Source organism: Ischnura elegans, chromosome 11, assembly GCF_921293095.1.
Source record: "Ischnura elegans chromosome 11, ioIscEleg1.1, whole genome shotgun sequence".
Classification (NCBI taxonomy): Eukaryota; Metazoa; Arthropoda; class Insecta; order Odonata; family Coenagrionidae; genus Ischnura; species Ischnura elegans.
Window position 1 is genome coordinate 47,584,946 of NC_060256.1, and position 22,916 is coordinate 47,607,861.

General features: G+C 39.2%; 1 protein-coding gene across 1 annotated transcript in view; it reads right to left on the bottom strand.

Annotated features, from left to right (window-relative positions):
• Window positions 1-2,490: 2,490 nt before the first annotated feature.
• The window catches only part of LOC124168018 (alpha-tocopherol transfer protein), a 90,739-nt gene continuing 70,313 nt past the window's right edge, over window positions 2,491-22,916 (bottom strand). Inside the window, exons 5-9 of the mRNA XM_046546099.1 lie at window positions 18,652-18,802; window positions 9,563-9,756; window positions 7,184-7,294; window positions 5,597-5,741; window positions 2,491-3,127 (exon numbers count right to left, since the gene is read on the bottom strand). Coding sequence (XP_046402055.1) covers window positions 3,036-3,127; window positions 5,597-5,741; window positions 7,184-7,294; window positions 9,563-9,756; window positions 18,652-18,802 — 693 coding nt within the window. The 3' untranslated portion in view covers window positions 2,491-3,035. The remainder of the gene's footprint in view (window positions 3,128-5,596; window positions 5,742-7,183; window positions 7,295-9,562; window positions 9,757-18,651; window positions 18,803-22,916) is intronic.

Sequence of the window (22,916 nt, forward strand, 5' to 3'; positions counted from 1 at the left end):
AGTATGTGATTGCTAGATATAATCCTTTCAGCTCGATATCTTGAGGTGTCTGTTGGCTCGGCAATTCCTCGGGGCTAAATATTTTTCATTCATCTTTTTCTGCATTCATGAATTCCTCATCCAGTTGTTTTACCTGATAGTATGCTTTGATGTAAACATGGAATCATTTTTCCTGTGCTGTAGCATTTCTTTTTTCATTGAGGTCTGCATGTTTACTCTTTACAGTCATGTCTACCCAAAGTTCATTTTTTTTTCTAAAGCCTGAATCATGCATTCATTTTTTTCATCCCTTACGAGGGATAGCTGTAGTGATTATTCCAATGATGGTGGAAAATAGTTACCGCTTCCCAAGATCATTTTCTGTGATGGCTCCAGGGATGGAAACTTCATCCTTTTTCTGTCACTGTAACCATTAATGGCACAGTACTTAACCCAATAAGAATCCATGACAGCTGACAGCGATTGTAACACCATGCTTGGCTTTTAACCTTCCGTCAGGCGCAATCTGCCTGACAGGCACCGATGTGAGAAAACATTATTAACTCTCAGCAAGGCTCAGTGGGACACCTTCAAAGTTTAAAGCACCATTATTTTAAGTATAAGCAAACACTCAAGTGATGTCTTACTTGCTATGTGTAAACCCCCTTACACACCGTCATTAAACCCTGGAATGATCCAGCAAGATGCGAATTAAAACATGCTTTTTAAGCTATTAAGTATAATTATTTGTAATATATGTATTTTAGCATGTGAATTCTATAAGATCAGTGTTTTTTTATTTTGCTAACTTATTTTAGCTAATAATGCTTAAATTTTTCTCCATTGTGTCAGTATTTTGTTTAACTATGCTAAATAATCCGCCGCTGATTCGTCAGCATGAATTTGAGAAGCAAAGGGCTGCATAGAGCAAGTCAAAACAAACGGCTACTATGAGCGTCAAGGGTCTGTGCCGCCTTGTGTCGCGGAAAAATGAGAAAAAAAAACACTCGCGCTGTGCCTGTCAGATCCATGTAGTAAAATTCCAAAAAATAAATTTCTCCAGATTAGTTGAATGAGTGACCTCTGCATGAAAGTAATGCCACTGTGCGCAAAATATTTTATGCTACTGCTGTAGGGATGCAGAAACTATTGCATTAAAATATAAAAGACATTTTGATGAAAGTATCGCATAAAAATTGACTTAGAATAGAAAAATATCATCTTGATTACGAGAGGAGTAATTAACAACTTATTACCACGTTTTAGTGCCATTATTTTCTTAACGGTCAAGCGGTTCAAGCTGGATCTGACGTTAAACCGAGCGCTACTGCTAGCCATTTTGATTGGTCAAATCAGTTTGCGGAGTTTAGTTGCTCATTTGAACAACGCAATTGAAATGGCGGAACTTTGAAAGTGGCGGCAGGCGAAGGAAAATAGTGCTCGTTGCTAAAGGTTTCATGTAAAAGAAGGCGTAGAATTGTGCTAATACTGCTAATAAACCAATTATTGTTTAAATGAATGGAGATTCATTCAAAAAAAGCCAACCTGGCGAATATTCTACGGAGTCACATGACAGTCAGTAGTACGTAGTCCGTCGTAGCACCAGGTGAGTTTTAATTGCCTTAACTCTGAAAGCTTTGGTATTTATATGATCTACTTAGTTTATGAGGTTTATGAGAGTTTCGTATTTATCTGTAGATGTTCGCCGAAAAATGGGGTACATAATTCGAAACATAGTAATGATAGAAACATAGGCAGAAAGTACTTTTTCTTCATATTCCTCAGCGAATTTATCTCATTATTCGCAATGAAAATTCTTGAAAGAGTCATTCGTTTTTTACCCCAGATATCAGCGAATCGACCGATAGGTGACTTCATTTATCTCCAGATCTGTGTCCCTGCTGAGGAATAACTCAAATCTTTCTTGTGGAGGATTTGGGACCAACTGGGCCTGCTATCAGGTAAGCATTTCAGCATATCTTCGGCGTATTTTGAAAATCCCCGGTACCATATACACCAAGTGAAAATTTTGCTACAGCTGCTTGTAGGTTGAGGCAAGTTGAGCAAGAATTGTTGCTGTGTCAACATCGAACAATGTAAATTTTATTTTTCTGTGAATGCCTCTTGAGAAAGCTAAAATTCCCAGAATTATTTGAAATATTAAGTATTCGTGGCCACTCTAGTGACCCACTTTGGATCATATAGTGTCTAGATTAGTATGATGAGCTATTTTGGAGTATGTATGGAATGAGAATGCAATAATGACTGCCCTCCACAGGGAAATGGTTTAATATTTAGTAAATGCGGTTAACTATGCTGGCCATCCATGGAAAAAATGCAGGCCTAGGTGAATGTGTTGGTATAATATTGATTTGCGTCAGCAATAGTATTCTAACTTTCAACAAACTTTTTCCATCCTACATCATTCAGTTCAGACTTCAAGGAAGTTAGGGTATACAGGGACTTGTAATTGGTGGCATGTATGAGGATTTATTAAACTACTTAGTCATGTAGACTTTTGTAGAAGTTTTTATTTATGAAAATAATTACATATGTATGTACATAAAACATTTATGTGGTCCAAATTTGGACCTCCATTTTTTGTTCTTTCTTTTACATATTCTTGAAATATTTATTACTAATCGTCGCTCACAACTCACAATACAGCAAAATAATTTTATTTTAGTCAATTACAGGCAACAGTTGTCACCAAGCTCATTCAAATAAGGTTACTTTTCACTTGTGTCGTAAGGGCTGTTCAGCCTCCTTTTAAGGCCACCATGGCCCAATAATAATTAAAAATCAGAGGCTTTTGGGTACATTACACCTCATCTCACAGCCATAATTATCATTTGAGATTAGTATATCATATTCGCTCCCGAAAAATATTATAAAAATAATATTTTAGATGTCAGGTCTGCTTTGATTAATTCAATTGGAACACCCTTCATTCTGTTTGACTTTGATAGTCATGAATCAGGTCTTCTTGAAGGCAGCTTATTTTTCGAGGTGGGAGCAGAAAGCAATGTAAACCCTTTTTTGGCAATTGATCTTGCTTACGAGGCTTTCTGAAGAGATTCCTTCACCGTCTTCCACATTTCCTCAGTGTCATCTTCTGGGTCAATCTTGTAACCAAGTTGGACCAGTGCTGTGTTGGAAAATGAAAGAAAAATACTGTAATTATTTGAGGGATCGGGAAGGTGTGGTGGCTAGGTTGTCGGCGTCTCACACCGTGGACTCAGTTTCAAATCCTGGTGTTGGTGGAGAATTTATTGAGACTGCCTAATCCCTGGTTGAATGTTGTGTGGAGGACATTTCAAGCACAACATTCTATCTGTCGGATGGGACGTTAAGCCGTTGTCCTCTTGGCACCTGTCATTAAGAGCACGCTAATGCCAATGCCAGGTTTCTCTCTACTCTTCCTGCCATACCCTTCCCTCATTGTGCATATGACCTCAGCTGTCGTTTACCTCCTCCAAACCTTTCATTATTTAACCACTAACTAACAGTGCCGGAGTGCTCCGGAACGCCATTCCAGCGCTGGTTAACAAAAGGCACAATAGTACTCTAACCCTTAACTTAGATATAATAGTGAAATATTATTTTATCAATTTTTTGCCTCAAAATTTCTAACATATACATTCGTAACCAAAACAAAAAAAATGTTATAAAATGTAAATAATAACTTGTTATAAGAATTAACAGAGTGTAATATTTGTCTTCTAAAAAAAGTTAAGGAAAGTGCGTTCCGGCACTGCTAATTTTGCCATGAAATTACTGCTAACTAACATTTTCAAGTGGAATCAAAAGAGAATCTAAGCTTTGCCCAGTGAATAACTTGAATGAACTGCTTTTTTAGTTTCCAACCAGTTCAGGGTCTGCATCATGTTTGCTGATGTTTCATTGGGAGACTTTCCCAAACATCCTCATGGCTGATAATGCTGATATTTACGATATATGTACCCTTCACATAGTTGGTCCGTGATTGAGAAATCGGCCGTTTGCTTATTTGTTTATTCTGTCCCAATAACCTTTGGTGTAGAGTGGTTTCTTTGCAATTGATATGGGGATCGGGTTGGTGTGGTAGCTAAAGTGTTGGCCTCCCACCCGGCGGGCTTGGGTTCAAATCCCAGTGGTGGCAGAGAATTTTCAGAGACTGCCCGATCCCTGCTAGAATGCTGTGTGGAGGACATTTCAAGTGTAGCACTCCGTTCGTTGGATGGGACGTTAAGCCGTGGTCCCCTTGGCGCCTTTCGTTAAGAGCAGGCTAATGCCGATGCCGGGTTTCTCTCCACCCTTCCTTACCTACCCTTCCCTCATGGCGCAAATGACCTCAGCTGTCGGTCGCCTCCTCCAAATACCATACCATAACCAGTGGATATTGTGATTTTCCAGGACACAGCGCTTGAGAAATAAGCCGTGGCATAGCACTGTGTCCTGGAAAATCACAATATTTGTTGCGAAGGAACCACCCAACTCAGAAAGATCAAAGGTCATTGGGATAGAATAACCAAAGAAGCAATAGAGATACAGGGCTTAATCTCAATAACATGAATAGGGATCAAGGACTCCATCTAAGCAGCACCTGGAAGCCTGACCATCAAAAAAGGTGGGAAAGCCGCACCAATTATGGACCACCGTAGGTGAAGGAAGTGGGTATATATATGTATACCAAAAGATAATGACACCGGCATCATCAGCCCTGAGGATGTTGGGAAAGTCTCCCAACGAAACGACGGCCAACATCATGCAGACCCTGAACCGGTTGGAAACCCGAGAAGAATTTAATTATAAAATTGATAGATATGCCTTTCACTTGGTGAAAATTCATGCTGAATGAAGATAAAAAAACCTTTGCAAATTTTCACAGAAATCCAAAAGTACTCACCTCTCTTTACTACCTCACTATCTCTCCCCAGTTTACCCTCTGCCAAACCAAGCATTCCTTCCCCCCCGCCAGCTAAACTTCCCAGCCTTTCCTTCCCTGAACTTACAAGGGAAGTCCCTCAAGTGTCATCACCAGTTAATTATAGTTCCCTGCAATTATTTATGTGAATTATACCCTGCTCTATTTGCTATGCAGCATTGTACTATGGCAAACACTGCCATCTGGTCATTCGTAAATATGCACATTAGGTAGACGAAGTTGTGCTGTCTTTTCTGATAGATTTGGCTGAGTTCTTATTACGAAAACTTCTGAGTTCCTGGTCACGAAGTCATACAGAGACTCCCTCTCTTACTTAATTAACAAATAGTGGAAAATAAACTGTTTAATAGTTTTGAATACATATATTAATCATTGACCCATGAGCTTGGTTGTTGGTTAATTTAACTGCATACAAATAAAAATCTTCTCCAAATATTACATTGCACTGCCGACTGTTTTGTCTCAATATCAGCATAATGAAGGTGAACTATTGTGTGTTAACGGACTCTTGGATTTTCTCTCATCCCTTGCATACATTTCCTTTTCTTGTATCTCAGTGATACTCATAGCACTCAATATTTGACACTCTTGCGCATGAATCATGAAATGTTTTAGGGGTAATGGTGAAGGGTCCAGTGGGTGAAAATTAGATGTGATTATGCTGTTCAAGCATATGAATGCACCACTTACATCGAATCACCGTTTCATCCATTTTCAAGGTTTCAATCCAGTCATTGTAGCTGTATTCCTTGCGCATTCCTCCATATTTGGCAGGGAGATTCCTTGGGTCAATGTGTGTGTGTAGTGATGCCAAGTCATGCCCATGGATGTATATCTATAGTCAAAAATATAAATAGTTCAAGTCAATATCAATAAACACAGAGACACAACAAAGAAACACTCACACTGGAAAAATAAACTTGAAGCTTTCGAAGTAATTGTGACTTCTTCCTCAGCTAAAGTAAGAATGGTGAGGAAAGGAGAGTGTTGGAAAAGGGAAAAGAGGGGAAAGGGGAGAGGTGTGTGGGGAGGGGGAGTTAGGAATAGACGTTAGGATGCTACGTTCAAACTCGGAAAGCAATTGGCTTGAAAGTGCCAAATGCAAGCCAATTCGAGGGTGTGGAGGTTGAGGGCAGAGTCGGTGGGAGGGAGGGAGGCAATAATGGATACTTTGTAGCATTGATTGAAGATGGAGTTGTGTGACAGACAATGTGTAGGAACTGGTAGAGAGGAGTGGGGGCACGATGGACAACAGGAGGCGCGATGATTGTTGGCAAAATGAAATAGCTACATTTTTAGGGCCAATTTTAGCCAACAATTGGAAATATTATTCATTTAAAATTAAACATTTATGGTTTATAATAAATCTAAGAGTTAAGTTAGATAAATTTATCAATTTCTATGATCAGAAAAGCTGAAGCAATTAACAAATTGAACTGTCTCGCACATAATTCTATGAAAATTTTCCATGATGATTATAAAACAAAACTTGCCAGTTTAACTTATGAATTTTAATTATGTATATCACAATCTGGGTTTTGATACTATGTATCATCTTGACCTGAGTATGATACAAAATTTTGAAGCAGGTCATGTGATAATTGAAATTCAATGGGGAAATTTTTTGAAGCTCCCTATATTATTTCATCAAACATGTTTTATGGATGTATTAAACTACAATGCGATTTTAATTGTCTGGAACAATTAATTTCAAAATAGGTGAGATTCTGTAATCATAATATTGATATGTATCCGCTTTAAGCTCTAGTTTAATTAAGCTCAAAGATTGGTTGTTTTAGACGATTATTATCGCATGTTTTCATCCAACCTTCATTATTAAATGTCCTTAAAAATCCAGATCTTCAAATAAATGTTGAATGGGCTGGATAACCAAGAAAAACCGTTTCCATGGCAACTGCCAAGTACATCCAAAAGAAGGTTTGCGTTGCCATAGCTCAGTAACTAAGGAGTTTCAAACCCATGTTTATAGGGCAACAAAATGCTTTAAACTGTCTCTCCTACCATCTCTTAGGTATTGCAGATTCCTCCTGAAACTTAACTGTTGAAAGCTTAACACTCGTGATAACCAGGTTTGAATTGCCACCAATGCTACGTAGTAGCCCAATTGTCCTTTATTTTTCATCATGGCTTCAGTTTCTTGAACTTTATTTATAATGATATATATATGGATGAGGAAGTAGATTTCAACACACAATCAGAAATTTCTTTGCCATAAATTCAGTATGAAGCTTATCAGATTTGTACTTGATCACTCACCCTTTCTCTAGTCCTTGCATCTAGGAGTGGCTTGAAGAGGGTGTAGATCATGTCAAACAGAAATGATTGAAGGACCACATGGATGCCATGTATCTTGATAGGAAAACTCCCCTGTGAAGGAATAATTATTATTGCTGTTTAACAATATGTACGTTCACAGGAAAAATACCTTAAAATAAAATCGGGTCTGGCTAGGATATTGTGCTACAATAAAAAGGTAGACAAAATGGAAAGGGATGAGGAATATTTCTATCTGTAATTAAGTCCTCAATGGTTTTAAACATGGGCATTTCCAATGAGAGGCAGGAGGGGCCCGCTGCCCCCCCCCCCCTCCTAGAAGCAAAAATCGCAAATGTCTTTAAGAAAAATAATATTTTTTCAAGCAAATAATTTTTAAAAACAATTAAGAGCTGTTACACAGTTTCCTTAAAATGTTGATTTAATGCACCTTTTCCATGCTTAAATCTTACCTACAGCTTGAAAAACCATGGCTTGCCCCCCAGTTTTGATCCTGAGTACGCCCTTGGATTGAAATAATTCTTTTTCTTTTTATGTTCATATCAAATATTTAAATTTTTGTTTGTAATTTAAAAAATGCCAAAAGCATAGTGATATGCATCTATAGAAGTTAAATGAAAATTAAAGTCTTATTCTCAAAGTTCAATGTAATTAGGAAAGCAGCATAGTTCTCATATATCTTAATAACACCTTTTGTATTTTGTAATAAATATAGATCTCAATTTATTTTGAATTATTGCTGGCTTTACTCTCTTTGTAATGTTTTTTTATATTTTGTCAAGAGTTTATTTGGTGAAATGCTCTATCGCTACACCTATCATGTAATGCATAAAAATCAAGGAATAGTAAATTCATGGAGGAATAAGGCGTGCTGAGTTTTGAACCATTGAAGGATATTTTATTTTTGGAATAAATACGTTTAAGACTATTGATGCTTGTCTTTTACTGTCCAAAATTAGATACCGAAGAATTTAAATGCCACAGTTTTCCATTTATGTGCCCCATGTCTAAACGTATCCTGAACGTACCGCAATCCTCACTACGCCCTTTTTCAATTTCTAAAGGCCGTTTTACTCGGGGCACGGAATTGTGCAGGTTAGAACTGCATTAATTTCTAAAATGGCGTGGAATTGCGCGAATGCATGAACGAAATTAGAACAGGGGCTATTTTGCCATCTCACGTCCACACATTCTCGCATGTGTTCTAGCAATTCACCGCTTTACACTACGCAATTTTGAATGCGCCTTCGTGCATACGTCAGATTGTGCAAGTACGTGCCCCAAGTAAAACGGCCTTAACTGTATTAATGCTTCAATTCTTCCCATGGAAGAATGATGAATGGTACTAAGAGCTCATTTCAAATGTCTTTGCGACTGAGAGGCAGGCACAAGTTTTTTGGGGGGTTGAGGGTAGGGCAGGTGACTTCATCCTGAAAGCCAACCAAAATGCGATAAGCGCAGCATCCGGGAAATTCAATTCAACTCCGTGGTGTGCGCTTCAAATATCTTCGCGACTTGTCCAGTCGTGCAAGCTCGGAACGTTTCGAGTGGCTTCGCGGCAGGAGGTGGGACCTGCTAAACTAGGAATGTGGTGAAGAGAGTCATGTGTTGCCATGTTTACTCCAAGACTTAGTGAGTGAATGGAAAGAAAGACTGTCTCAAAAACCCTTTTTCCACCAGCCACCACGTGGCTCAATAGTCTGGTTGAACAATCATTAATACCCCTATTATGATTGCAGCGCCTCCATTGAATTTTGGTGTCCGTTTTTGGAACTTATCCATATTTAAACTTTATTTCTGAATGTTGCTCGAGATACTGTTCCATTCACGGCAAAATTGTAAGAACGTTACATTGTCATCAAGTTCTGAGCCGTTCTGAAAATTTCAGCCACCTAGCTAATCAAGAATTAGTCGAAATTTGAGTTATAACTCAGACAGCATGCAAGCTTGCAGCAAACTTGTCATAGGCTTGTCATTGGCTTGTTACGACAAACCTTGTCGTGGCAAGTTCGCAGCAAACTTGCTGTGACAAACCTATTCTGGCTTGAAAGCTATGTACATAGCTTTCAAAAAGTTATGTACAAGCTTGAATAAAGCTTACAAGTTATGTGAACACATGCAAGCCGTAGAATTGTACATTACACCTGCAGTATACATGCCATATTGCACCCATAGCAGATTTGTCATATCATTCCTGCTGCAGACTTGCCATATCAAACTTGCTGCAAACTTGCCATATCAAACCTGCAGCAAACTTGCCATACCAAAAGATTTTTCCTTGAAGGACAATCAAGAAAGCAAGTATAATATTACGTGTGAAATATAGTGAATGATCCCATTATTATGTGTGATCAGGCTCACCCCCATCAGCTCGACTATTTGCGACGCGACTGCCGGTGTAAGGTGGTAGACGTGTGAGAGCGAGATCCCGGACAGGTCGAAGATGCACACACCGCCCTTGATCTGCGTCGTCGGCTCCAGCGTAGCCAGCTCCAAGATCACCACCGTGGCCTTGAAGAGCTCATCCACGCTGTAATTCCTTGGCTTCCAGTTTCCTGGAAGTCAGCATAAAAATATAATAAGAAAATTTTACCACGGTGTTTTCTCAGATGTAAAGTTTTCATAGCCGAGACAACAGAGGCACATGTTTACCAAGGTTGTATATTACAAAGGTTTTATACACTCTGAAAATTTCAAAGATAATTGTCGTTTGAATAATAATAATAACAACAACAACAATCATAATGTTTATCACTCCACATTAATTACAAACAAAGAAATATTCAAAACGTTAGAAATTTTCGGTAACCTAGGAGGCTTAGAGCCATGTGCTTAGATTGCCATCATTATATAGAAAGTATGAGGGTTCTGGGCGAGCCCTTCGAGGGTACAACACACCGGGGCCGGGAACCAAGCCCGTGGCTTATACGCCCGATCACCCGGGGAGGGGTTTGCATGGGAAGGAACAAGGAAAGAGGCGCCGCCGCGATAGGAGTCCGTCGACGCATCTGGGAAAGGAAAGGTTCGGAAGGGACGGGACGAGGGAAAAAACACCCCAACGCTATAGAAGCGAAGAGGGCCCTACTAATTAGCGAAACCAGGCAAAGCCATTAATGTGCCAGCGATTTTAGAGGATTTTCCAATGAGGAAGAAAAATCCATCGATCAAATCGCTAGAGGCCATCATTATATAGTCTTCTTTTTTGCCATCATTATGTATTCTTTATTATATAATCTTCTGTCTATTGGTTCATAAATAGTGGAAAATAGGACATGCGCTAATATATGTATCGAATATAATTATCAGATTTGATTTAACAACGTATTTCTTCAATTTTAGAATAAGAAAACAGCCAATTTTTTTTACATTTTTAAGAAAAATATGAAGATTTGCCGCTATAATAAGTGAAGACTAAATATTGCCGATCGAATGGAAGCGATAGGTTTTCTCAAGATCACTCCCTCAAAGTATTTCGCGGAGGCTTGGGTAGAGAGGGTTTGAACCTCTATATCGGAACCTTGATAGCAGTTAGAGAAAAATTTTCTTGAATAATTATTTATTTTTTGTTTATTCCATTGAAAGAAAGAAACAGAAAAAAACTCAAAGGGGATCGCAAAAGATACCCTGAACTACCTTTACTTTTATCGTAATAAAAAAATAAATAAGTCAAATGCAAAGTTTAAGAAAGCTTTATTTGAACTGATTATACACCTAATGCTATCTTATGATATAAATAAGTTGCAATTGTGGTTCTGCAATGTTCGGTAACGCGGGCGGCCCCGCAAAGGGGGGCGTGCGCCCTTTGCGACCCCCATTTGAATCCGCTAGTGTCCGGGGCGCTCGTCATCTTCAACTTTAGAGCTTTGAAAAGTTTTCTGGGTAAAAACAGATGGAAACTTTCAGTTTCGGATAAGCTTTCTGGTCGCTAATGATCCTATGAAATTCCAAAAGTCCCAATAATAAAACCAGTAATAATAAATTCCAGTAGTCTGAATAAAAATTAACTAAACCTTAATGATTAACAGTCCAAGAAAATAAGTTCAGCGCAAGTTGGGTTGCATTCCCTTAGCAGTGGCAAAATTACAAAAATGCATGTCCAGGAATAACCTCCTTTTTCAATTTTTTAAATCTATTCGAGCATTTTTACAGCCACGTACTTGCGCGGTAAATGATAAGTGTAAACACGACTTTACTGACAGGCGGGGAATGGGAAAAATTGAAAGGAAACAACAATCAATATCACGATCGAGGATTATGGTAAGACATCCCCTTCACTGCAATTCCTCCGCTACCATGCTACATTCTCTTAAGGCGATCGTCGCACTTTCTGTCAATCCAGTTTTAATATTGCTCTTCGTTATTTTTTACGCGCTTTTTCTGAAATTGTTTCGTATGTCTTTTTCATTGCAATCTAGTAATTGCTTTTTACGCACTTCCCGTCGTCGGACCTTCTTGAAATTTTGCACACTTTCCTGTGTATAATTACAATACAATATTCAATAATCAGACATTTGAAAATTTGTTCTCCATAGCAGCGGTGGTTTAATCGATTACATAATTCACCATTAAAAACCAGAAAAATATAAAAAAACGCTTTTCCCAGGAAAGGTGTAAAATGCACAAAAAATTAGCTTTTCATCCTGTGCCTATCCTGTCTCGCCTATCAGGCTCTTCTACACGAATAATAAACCTAAACTTCATCCACACTTAATTCTCAGAATGATGAAGAGCTTATTTTTTTACTTATTAGTGCATTTGAAACAGTTTATGCAAAAGCGTGTTTTTTTAAATCTTACCTTCTTTTTAATTTTGCGCGTATGGTCTTTGCGTTTTATCGCGTAAATCAGGCTTCATTCACTTATGTAGTTAATGTTGTGACAAATCGTACTAAGTTCTTTAAATTTCCTCTAAATGGTGTCTGTTTATGTTATTTTCCGGACAGCCGAATACATATGGAACCCTAGAAAAAAAATTCCATTGTCCATCGGTGGAGTATGTACCAACTCCTTAATTTTTCCCGCTTGCCAATGACCGAAAGTTCCGTTACGTTCTCGTTTTGTAAATTTCTCGCTCTCCAGTCATCGGTTCAGTGGTTACGAAGACACTTTTTTCTTCCAATGTCCCAATCACGGACGTTGTCCTCCTCTATACCGCCAAAAGTTTTGGAGGTAGCAAAAAAAAATTTCTATGCAATCTCCCTTTTATTGCTTGTCACGAGTATCCTCGGACTTTATGCTAAAAGTCCGTCTTGAATGAATTTAATTCAACATTTAGTGCGTCTTTGGGGAAGGACGTTAACCCATATAGTGTAAAATATCTTCTAGATATCTAGAGCATGTCTACAATGTCTTGGATATCTGAAATACCTACTAGATGTCTAGAAAATGTCTTCAATATCTTTTATATTTTAAATATTTACTAGATGTCTAGAATGTATTTTTTGAGCGGACACTATTATTGTATATGTACAGTGAAATTAGCCAAAAAACACCTGGATCATGAAAAAAGTGTAACTGCTATGCTTTTTGGTGGATGGATAGACAAGATCATTGTACGCACGTGCACTAAAAACGCCAAGGCAACTCTTCTGGCAAATGTTTATAAAAGCGAATTAAAGTTAGCTATTTTTAAATATCTACTAGATGTCTAAATAATGTCTATTCTATGAAATTATGGCAACTGCTTATCATTCAGAAACACCGGAATTTTAGATACTGAAAGTAATTTAACAAAAAGATTATTTAAAGAAAAGATGCATATTTTAAAAAACACAAATATTTGTGATGAAAGAGCAGACATCGAATATTTAAGCAAAATTTGTTTTTGTTTAATTAATCAAATTTGACAAGTAACTATGAACTGTGTCAGCTTTGTTACCATAAATAGACGTCCAATTCAATGGAATATAAGGTATGTCACAATTATAGCCTATTCTTTTTGTAATTAATTTACTACTGAATTTTTTTACTTCCGAAAAAAATAGTGCCATAACCTTTTATGCATCACAGTTATGTACTCATTCATCCATAACTGTGATGAAGGTGTTTAAATACGAGGGCAAAAACTGGCATTAAACATTCTTCAAGGCGTATACTGCAAGACACTGCCCAGGCGAAACGGAAGTGTTGAGGAAGTGTTGGGGAAGCGTCGGACGGAGTGTTCGGGAAGTGGCGGGCAAGTGTTGGGGTAGCGTTGAGGAGGTGTCGCGGAAGTGTTCGGGAAGCAGATTATGGCCCACTTGGAACGCTTCCGCGGAAGTGTTTCGGAAGCGTTCGGGGAGTGTCGACAACGGTCGCGGTCGAGTGTCGGGGAAACGTCCAGCGAGCGTCGAGGAAGTGTTTCCCACGCTTCGGAAGCGTTCCGGGAGTGTCGGGGAAACGTCCGGGAAGTGTTTCAACCACGAAGTGGCGAGGAAGTGTTCGGCAAGCGAAGGGTCGACAGTCAGGTAGTGTTGAGGAAGTGTTCGGGAAGCTGCCGGGAAGCGTTCACGTACCGTTAAACGCTTCCTGAACACTCCCGCAACACTACCCGGACACTTCCCCGAACGCTTCCTTTTCGACAGGGTGAATCAACATTCACTGATAATGTTGCAGACTCCCTCGAGAAATCTAAAAGGATATAGTAAGTAGCTTTGTAAACTTCATATTTGGAATCAGGGTAGGAAGCCCCTAATAGAAAGAAGCGAAAACCAGAGAGGTTCCAATGTTCAGGAAGAATCTCCAGAAGACACCCTATTCATGCGGAATGTTATTTACTCCGATTTATACCAATAGGGTATTTCAGGAGGAATCTGCAATAATTCAGAAGGTGATTTGGGAAACATTTTCAAGTGTTTTTTTGTCCATAAACATGAAGTCCCAACTATTTATGTTAACTCCTGAGCTATGGCAACGCCAACATTGGGTGCTTTCCATTCAGGCGACTCTCGTGTCACCTTGTGTTAACTCTAGTCAACTCCGAGCCAGCCACGAATGGAAAGCACCGTATGCGCAGTGGTTGATGCGCGTAGAACACGAGTTTAGAAAACCGGGAAATTTATCCAAAGAGAACGATGTAAGTGATTCAGAGTGAAGATCTGGAATGTTTTTTTGTTTATATTGTTGACCAATGTTGGATTATGGTCATTGGTCATTTGGATTGTTCTCGAGACCGTTTTACGGTGAAAATAATGATGCACTGTACGCAAATAATTCGACTTAGTTATAGGCATGGCAGGTATATTTAAAAATAATATCACTCAAAATCACAAAATTTTAAATAACAATAAGAATCATCTCAGAATTGTATAATAACTACTGCAAATTTAACAAAAATGCATTATTATAATGCATTTAAGCTATTTATTTAAAACGTCATACCTTGAACATATCGCACACTTGCCAATAACTAATTTAAAAAATGTTTCAACTCCAGTTGCAATGCAGGTGAAAGGCGCCAAAACAACTATGCATGCGCAAGTCGTCTGTCCGCTGTCTCAAACTCAGCTTTTCGTCAGAGTCGGTGTGAGTCCGCCTGTGTCGGCAACTCCAACGAATGGAAAGCAGAAAACACGACTTGTGTCGACGCAAGTCAACTTGCGTCGACGAATGGAAAGCACCCATTATTTTGGTTGCACTTTTCAGTCACCATGGAAACGGTTTCTCTTGGATATCCAGCCTTTTCGACATTTATCCAATACTCTGGTTGCGTTATTAAATAATTAAGGTCGGACGAAAATGTGCGATTATAATTGCCTTTAACAATACGAGAGCTTGGAGCGATTATCGACCATACTATTGCGCAACCTCTCCCATTTTGAGATAAGGAGAGATTTTGCATATATTAATTTCTATGCCTCACCTCTTCATCAGATAAAATGCCTTTTTAAAAATCAATCCGCGACGGGCCCTCGTGAGTTGCGGCGCCATTCGCTTTTAGCCGTTCGATCACATGCATGGAGAGTTTGTTGACTTCTTCGTCGTGGAGACGTCGCGTCGTAAACAATTGAAGGAAGGGGGCGCAACGCCGAAATACTTTCGCGCCCTTTCAGCTTCTCACGTGATTTCTGGTACTAAAATCTCTCGGTCGGGTTCGAGGTCCTCTTTCCCTCTAAAGAAATGCTTTTCTTTAACTTCGGCAGAGTACTCTTTGTTTATTTTTTCCGTTCCGTACCTTGGAAAAAATATCACTCTCCATTGATCGCGACTTTCGGGTCTGCGTAGCATCGTCGAAAGCGAAAGCATCGAAAAGTTTTTGGAGTGCATGGGGGAAGGTTACGCGGATGGAACCGTGAAGAAAAAGGATTATATCTTGAATAAAAAAATAAGGAAGGACCTGGTTTTTTTTTTGGCGTGACGGTCCTCCAAATCTGTGCCAGTCTCGCCTTGTCCTCCCTCTCCACCCTCTGTTTCCACTCTCATGCCTGAGCCGTGACCATGGCTTTACGATTCCTGTCGCCGAATTCCACTCGAGCAATCTGAGCTTGTAGGTTTTCGGTTTACCTTTTCCAGTAGCGGATACAGAAAAAACTAAAGGGGAGGGAGTGCAAAAGATATCTTGAGCTACCTGTACTTTTATCGTAATGAAAAATAATCAAGTTACATGCAAAATTTAAGATAGTTTTATTTAAACCGATCGTACGCATATGGGCATTTCCATGAAAATGTCAACTTTTTCTCTCGAATTAAAACTTCGGCTGGAAATATTTCATCTTGATATATCAACAGCTTAATGATTGAATTTTATGAAATCGGTGTTTTAAACATTGTTCAGAGCCTTATTAAGAGTTTTCAAATCATACTTCGATTCACAGAGTCTTGAAGATGTTTTCAATCATCACACTTAGAAGGTTGACCCGGCAGTAATTCCGTCACAAGTTAACTTTGGGCATATTTAGAAGGTGTTTCGATAGTTAATTTTGTCTCTGCATATGAAAATCACCTTCATAAATGTTTTTTAATCATACACAGGGAGAATTTTAGCAATTATTTCGTATTTTACAATTTTATCGAAATATACTATGGCATATTTTTCTCTGAAGGTAATTCCGTCACAAATGGAATTGCCCATATACAATACAATGATAAAAGATGATATACAAAAAAAAGTTCCAATTGTGGTTCTGTAATGTTCGGCAATGCGGGCAGCCCCGCTAGGGGGGGCATGCGCCCCCCCATATGTATCCGCCACTGACCTTTTCCCTCCATGATGCTTTCTGCTTGCGATTTTGGAGATTTTAGATACCGTCAACTGGGGAAACTTTGTCCCTTCCCAGGTAACTTTGGCTCATAGGTGTAAAAAGAAGTGGCGCAGCGACGGGGGTGGGGGGGGGGCTTGGGGGATAAACCCCCCCCCCCCCAGAGCTCAGAGAAATTTTTAAGTTTAATCCATTTTGTTTAATTGGATTGATATTACTAATAGAATAGTGTAAGGATTACTAAATTATCCCTCAAAAAGCCGTAAAACTCACCATTTTGAACCATTTATCTTAAAATTCCGCAATTTATTACTCTCGCACCTACCGATTATCATGGTGGGTATTCCATATCCCCACACACCCCGGTATTAGTTGAACCTAAACCCCCCGCAGCCTGAATTCCTAGCTGCGCCCCTGGTAAAAAGAATCATATTGTACCATTTAAATTTAGTTATTGACTTAGTTCTTGCCTCAGTCGGCAGGTAGCATCACTGGCTTCACTCCTGAATAAAGGTTAAAGGACCCGAGCATAATAAATTTGCAGGTTAAAATTAAGGAACACTCGAAAAAATATACTAATTGTAAGAGATATTTTTTTTAGGGTATCTTTGCTACAACTCATTGTTTACTTAACTTCAAGGTAATTTAGGCGCAAATTAAAAAAATCCTGGTTGTTAAAATAGTAAATCCTGGTTGTTTATTAATTTTTAAGTTAAATAAGTTTGTTCGTTTCCAAGGAATCATGAAAAGTCGGCCCGAAGTTACCCCAGTTGACGATACGTTTCATCTATGGTTGTCTCTAGTAATTCAGTAAAATATTTTGGTGGTATTATAACATTTTATTCAGAAAGACCCGTAGCCATATATCTGCAGTGGGCGGTAAAGAGGTCAGAATCCAATGTTGTTCCATTTCTACGAGTGCCCGTGATCAAAATGATGAATCTTCAGGGCAAGCATCGTTTTGGATGAATGGAAATGAAAATGATATTCTCTATGCCATTGCATTCCTGTTTAATTTTAACGATACTTGCATGTAATTTGCAGGAAGTAAGCGTCCATATCGAATTTCTGTTTCGCACCGATCTCTTCCCGTCAGTGGGCTTATTAAGACCAGCTTATAAGAAATAAACTAACAAGTGGATTAAATAATTGCAAGCTTCAACAACATATTTGCGATGACCAGTGATGTCATGGCAAAATTAGCAACGCCGGAACGTACCTTCCTTAACTTTTTTTGGAAGTAAAATATTACTCTGTGCGTTTTTTTATTATAAGTTATTATTTGCTTTTTATTACAAATTTTTTGTTTTGGTTGAGAATTTATATATTAAAAATTTTTGAGGCAACAAAATTGATAAAAGTGTTATTTGACTATTATGTCTTTTGTTAACCAGTGCCGGAACGGCGTTCCGGCGCGTTACGGCACCATGATACCGCTGGTGACGACTCGACAGCACAAATGTATGCGGGTTTTCTTCTTGAGAAGCTTATGCTCATGATTGTAGGGTGTTATCATGTGGCCACGGAGTGCGGACAGCGGTTAAACCATGTCGAAGGATTTCTCGTTGATATTATTGGAGACAATCGTCGAAGGATAGGTGGACCGGAATAGGGGTTAGGAACGGATAGGAATGAGTTACATAAGATTTTTGTTGGTTTATGAAGGATGTAAAAGAGAAAAAATACGTCGCTATGAAAAGGCTAGCGGATAGGAGAGCTGAATGGAATATTTCGTCAAATTAATCTTAGGTTTGTGGACTTATGATGATGATGATTATTTCCTATCTTACAAGTGGTTTTCGTATCTTTTCAGCCTTGATACGGGGTTTGTCACTGCATAATTTACTTTTCACAGGGTCGTTAGCATGTTTACATGGTAACGAGTGGAATTGTTTATTTTTCAATCTAAGAACATTCGTAAAAGGCGTCTTTTCATTGACCCTTGTTGATCGTTCTTCAAAAAAATGAAATGTTGCTATGGAAATTTTATTGTTCTCTTGTTTTTATTTCAAATTCTGGAGACAAGATCTTAATACGGTTAACACATCCCGAGGAGAAGAAAAAATAAAAGAAGGATGCATTGTAAATCATTTTGATCTTCAATTGCGTAGCTTTCAAAATGTGCAACCATAATACAACTTTAGTGGAAGTTAAAATTCGTCAAAGAGCGTAAATATTGCCAATCAATTTGAGAGACACGTCATCGACCCGTATTACGTTATGTTTATGGTAATTTTGATTGGAGCGGTATTATATGCTTATACGGCGACCTTACCTAGCCTGTATATGATGATCCTGTGTCCGTTCTGGTCCCTGTAAGGCGGCACGCAGACCACGTCGTCGTCGCCGATGTAAGTCAGGCGGAGCGGGTACACTTCCTTGTGGAAATTCGGATGCGTCTCCTTAAACCTGTAGTAACGCACCAGCTGCGGAGTTTACAGCCGGGGAGAAAAAAGAAATGCATTATTTGTAGTGCAGAAATTAAAGGATATATTTTTATAGATATTATTATTATTTTTAAAGGATATGTACTTTATGTAATAGTAACTTAAACGTGTAGATGTAAGTGTATACATTCTTAATCTGAATGAAAATAAACAATTGTTCACTATTTGTAATGCGGAAATGAAAGGGTATATTTATGGGTTTTATTATTAAGTACTATTATTAAAGCATATGTATTTGGTGTAATAATATCTAAAAAATTAATTTAAAAAATTCCTAAGCTGTATGAAACTAAATTTAAGTTCACGCTTAGCTGAACTCAAATTTAGAGTGCGAGTAGGCCCAGATTTTTACGTATGTGAGGGTAGAGCTTATCTCGAAGTAAGACACAGGCGTGTGAATTTCACGCATTCAGGGTAGGATGGCCAGTTGCTACCCCTGTGCCTCCTCGGAGTCTTGTACACATCAGTGGTATAGTTGTATAATTCTGTTGACGATGTTCATAATGCAGATAGAGGGAATACTCATCAGAACAATGAAATCCGATACTTTAAAGGGGAAATTAGAAGCAAAATATGCAAAATTGCTTAATCGTAATATGGGGCCGGAAAGTGCCCAGTCAACACAACAATAGTGGCCACAATGTGGCCATAGTGAGTTGCCATTATATCCCCATAATGGTTTTGACCCCCGGCCATATTGTGCCCAAAGTGTGGCCCGCCATAATCTGGCTTAAGTATGGATAGTACACTTTCTTTATATCAATAGAATCAACTAACTTCCATTTCAATAACTCACCAGCAAACCTGTATCAATAGCAACCGTAATGTACTTATGTTTATTTTGCCATTCTGTGGCCTTCCTGAGACGATCCACAGTGTGGCCATAGTTTCGCATGTGTTTGTCAAGCCAAACTACGGCTTGCCGGATGGCACCCACAGTCGGGCTGTAATACGGCAAGATGTGGCTAGCCATAGCCGTAGTTGCCACAGGTAAACCACAATTCGGCCACATTGGGTGCTTTCCATTCATGCGATTCACTCGTCGACTAGTGTCGACTCACGGAAACTGTTCATAACTCTCCAATTCCTGCGCGTAATCGTTTGTTGACTTGTGTTACAACAGTCGTCGACACAAAAGAATGGAACACGAAAACCGCGACGCAAGTCGACTTGTGTCGACGTGTGTCGATGAATGGAACGCACCCATTGTGGCCATAATTGTTGTGTTGACTGGGATGTTAACGTCTGGTTATTGCTATCATCATCATCATTAGTCAACAATCCTAAGATTGGTTTGACGCAGCTCTCCATTTCTCTCTCCTATCCGCTAATCTTTTCATAGCTACATATTTCTTCTCTTTTACATCCTTCATAACTTGTCCTATATAACTCATTCGGGGCCGTCCCTTGCCCTTTTTCCCTTCCACTAGTCCTTCAACGATTGTCTTCATCAGACCATCGTGCCTCAAAATGTGTCCAACTAAGTTGTCTCTTCTACTGCATAAGGTTTTAAGGTTTCTCTTTTCTCGCACTCTTCTTAGCACTTCCTCGTTACTCACACGGTCAATCCATTTTATCTTCATCATTCTTCGGTAGCACCACATTTCGAATGCTTCCACTCTTGACTTCTCTGCTGCTGTCAACGTCCATGCCTCGCTTCCATAGAGAAACATACTCCATATCATTATATAAATTCTGGATTTTTTAAAATTTCATGCAAGTTTAACCTATTTATGCGTTCTCACTACTCGTCGTACCTTACTGCCCCACCGACAAAATCTAGGCGCAGCGCTAGGCAATGGTGTATGAGCCCAAACCAGTTTCAAAGGGGAGACTTCCGTGCGAGTCCAGTTAATGTTTTGGTCGTGCATCACCCTTAGTCTTCTCCTTCCACCTTATTCGCTCCGAGATCTCTAGTTACCGTGTTCCGTTATGACCGAGATACCTCCTATTGCAAAGGGAATCACTTTGACGCCTCATTCTAGTCCTAGAACCTTACCTCCTCTTTATTTGAACGATATTTTATTCAATCAAGCTTAAACTTGCACTTTTATTTTACAAATGAAAATGAATCATAAATTGCAAATGCAACAGTCATGAATAAGTACTCACAAAGAAAAATCGGAAGCGACGACGCGTTCGACGGAACACCACTGTTCACCATTACACAACTCCCCTCTTACAATTAGGTTATTACAGCACTCACTCGCTTATTCTTCTTATTTTTACAGAAGAGTGCGGCCGTTTTCCAATCCACGTAGTATGCACTCATTCCCTTGTTCCCTTTCTCCCTTGCACCCCGCTCCCTTACTAAAGCCTGAATCACACGATCAATTTTTTTCGTCGCGAAAGTGATCACTATCGCCATTACTGCGCAAAATGATCGTCGGCGGCAATTGTTTTTCGCGATGGCGATGAGGATTCCCATCGCTATTTTTCATCTCTCGTCCGGTCGCTTTTTCCGTCGCTAAAACCGTCCCTAAAATCCCATATCAGCCAATCGGAACGCATGACCGTATGGTGTGATTGCAGCGCAGCGTTTGACAATTGTGGGAATGACGTAAATAAACAAACACGCTATATATTTTCGTGATATGGGTCCTATGACAACGAGCTGTGATATTGGAAATGATGCGAAAAGCGACGGCGGGAGTGACTGTGTGATTCATAAAAATGATCACTAGAGCGATTGCTTTTCGCATCGGGAAAAGTGATCTCGATAGTGATCACTTTCGCGACGAAAAAAAATGATCGTGTGATTCAGGCTTAATCCTCTACTGGCGCCATAAAGTGTGTACGGAAATAATGCGAACTATTCACAGTAACGAAATGTGACGCGCGGGGTAGTGTTAGGACCTCTGGTGTTTGATTTAAGAATCAATTTCACCTTTATACTTATATTTTTGCATATGAAGAGCAAGAATTCACAATGCCGATATAATATTACGTAAAAGAGCTCACATAATAAACACAAAATTAATTAAAACTCCAGTTCAAGATTTCCGACTTTTCCATTGCCGCCATTTTCACGTCCTCTTCCTACGAGGGCACGCGAGGGAGCATCCGCGTTCCCTTGTTCACCCCTTCGTTCCTTTGCGCCCTCGCCAATTGGATCCACCCTTGCTGTCGTCACATCCGTAAATTGACGATCGAAAAGTGCACGAAGGGTGAATAGTTGCGAATTGGAAAACGGCCTCCATTTCACTCGCCTCACCAACAACTGCCCTATTGTTGTTCTTGTTGATACTCTTCCCGTCTTCCATCCATGTGAAAGGTTAACCCAAATAAACACATTATTCATACAACAACAACCTCCTTTAAATATGTTACCATTACTAAGTGTTAACGAGAGTTTTCCGGGTAACCTACCGGGTAATTTTCTCCCGGTATATCCTTGCGGAAAGATTCTGCACTCCATTTTAAAAATCGCGTCGTAAATTCGATTGTGGCTCCGCCAATCGTTCCTTTGGCGACTTTGGAACTATTCTGCATGTGAGTGGGTTATTCCATTCATAGGGGTGTAATATGATATGCACACCTAATAAATTTGAAAGAATTGCATGTTCTTTCCGCCTTTTATTGACGTAAATTTGCTTCGTTCAAATAACTTTAAGGTAATAAGGCTCACTACAACTTGAAAAACAAAATGTGAAATTAATATGCCTTTATGATTCCATTGAACCACTTTTGTACGTAATTTTTCGTTCGTAATTTAATTCCGAAATATTATCCTAATTTTTTTATTTATTTTTTGGCTCAGGCATATTAATTTCACAAGAGCGTTACAAGATTTTGGTATGGAACAGACGAATGGACGAAGCAAGCTAAGAAAAAGCGCGTAAAAGTAAACGGGGTTCATTATCATACTTCATTCAAAAAAGGTGGATTTTGAGATCTTTTAGTCTTGAAATTTTGGCGACAATATTTTGCCACGGATGGCAGGAGTCATGGGTAAGAGCAGGTCATCCGTCTCGCCGGCTGCGGTTTAACCAACTCCTGAATCAAGCGATCCTTTCCGGAACTCCCTTGCGGCGATGAAGTGTAACGCAATGCGATCTTGAACCTCGCAAATCTCCTGTTCTGCCTGAGGCAC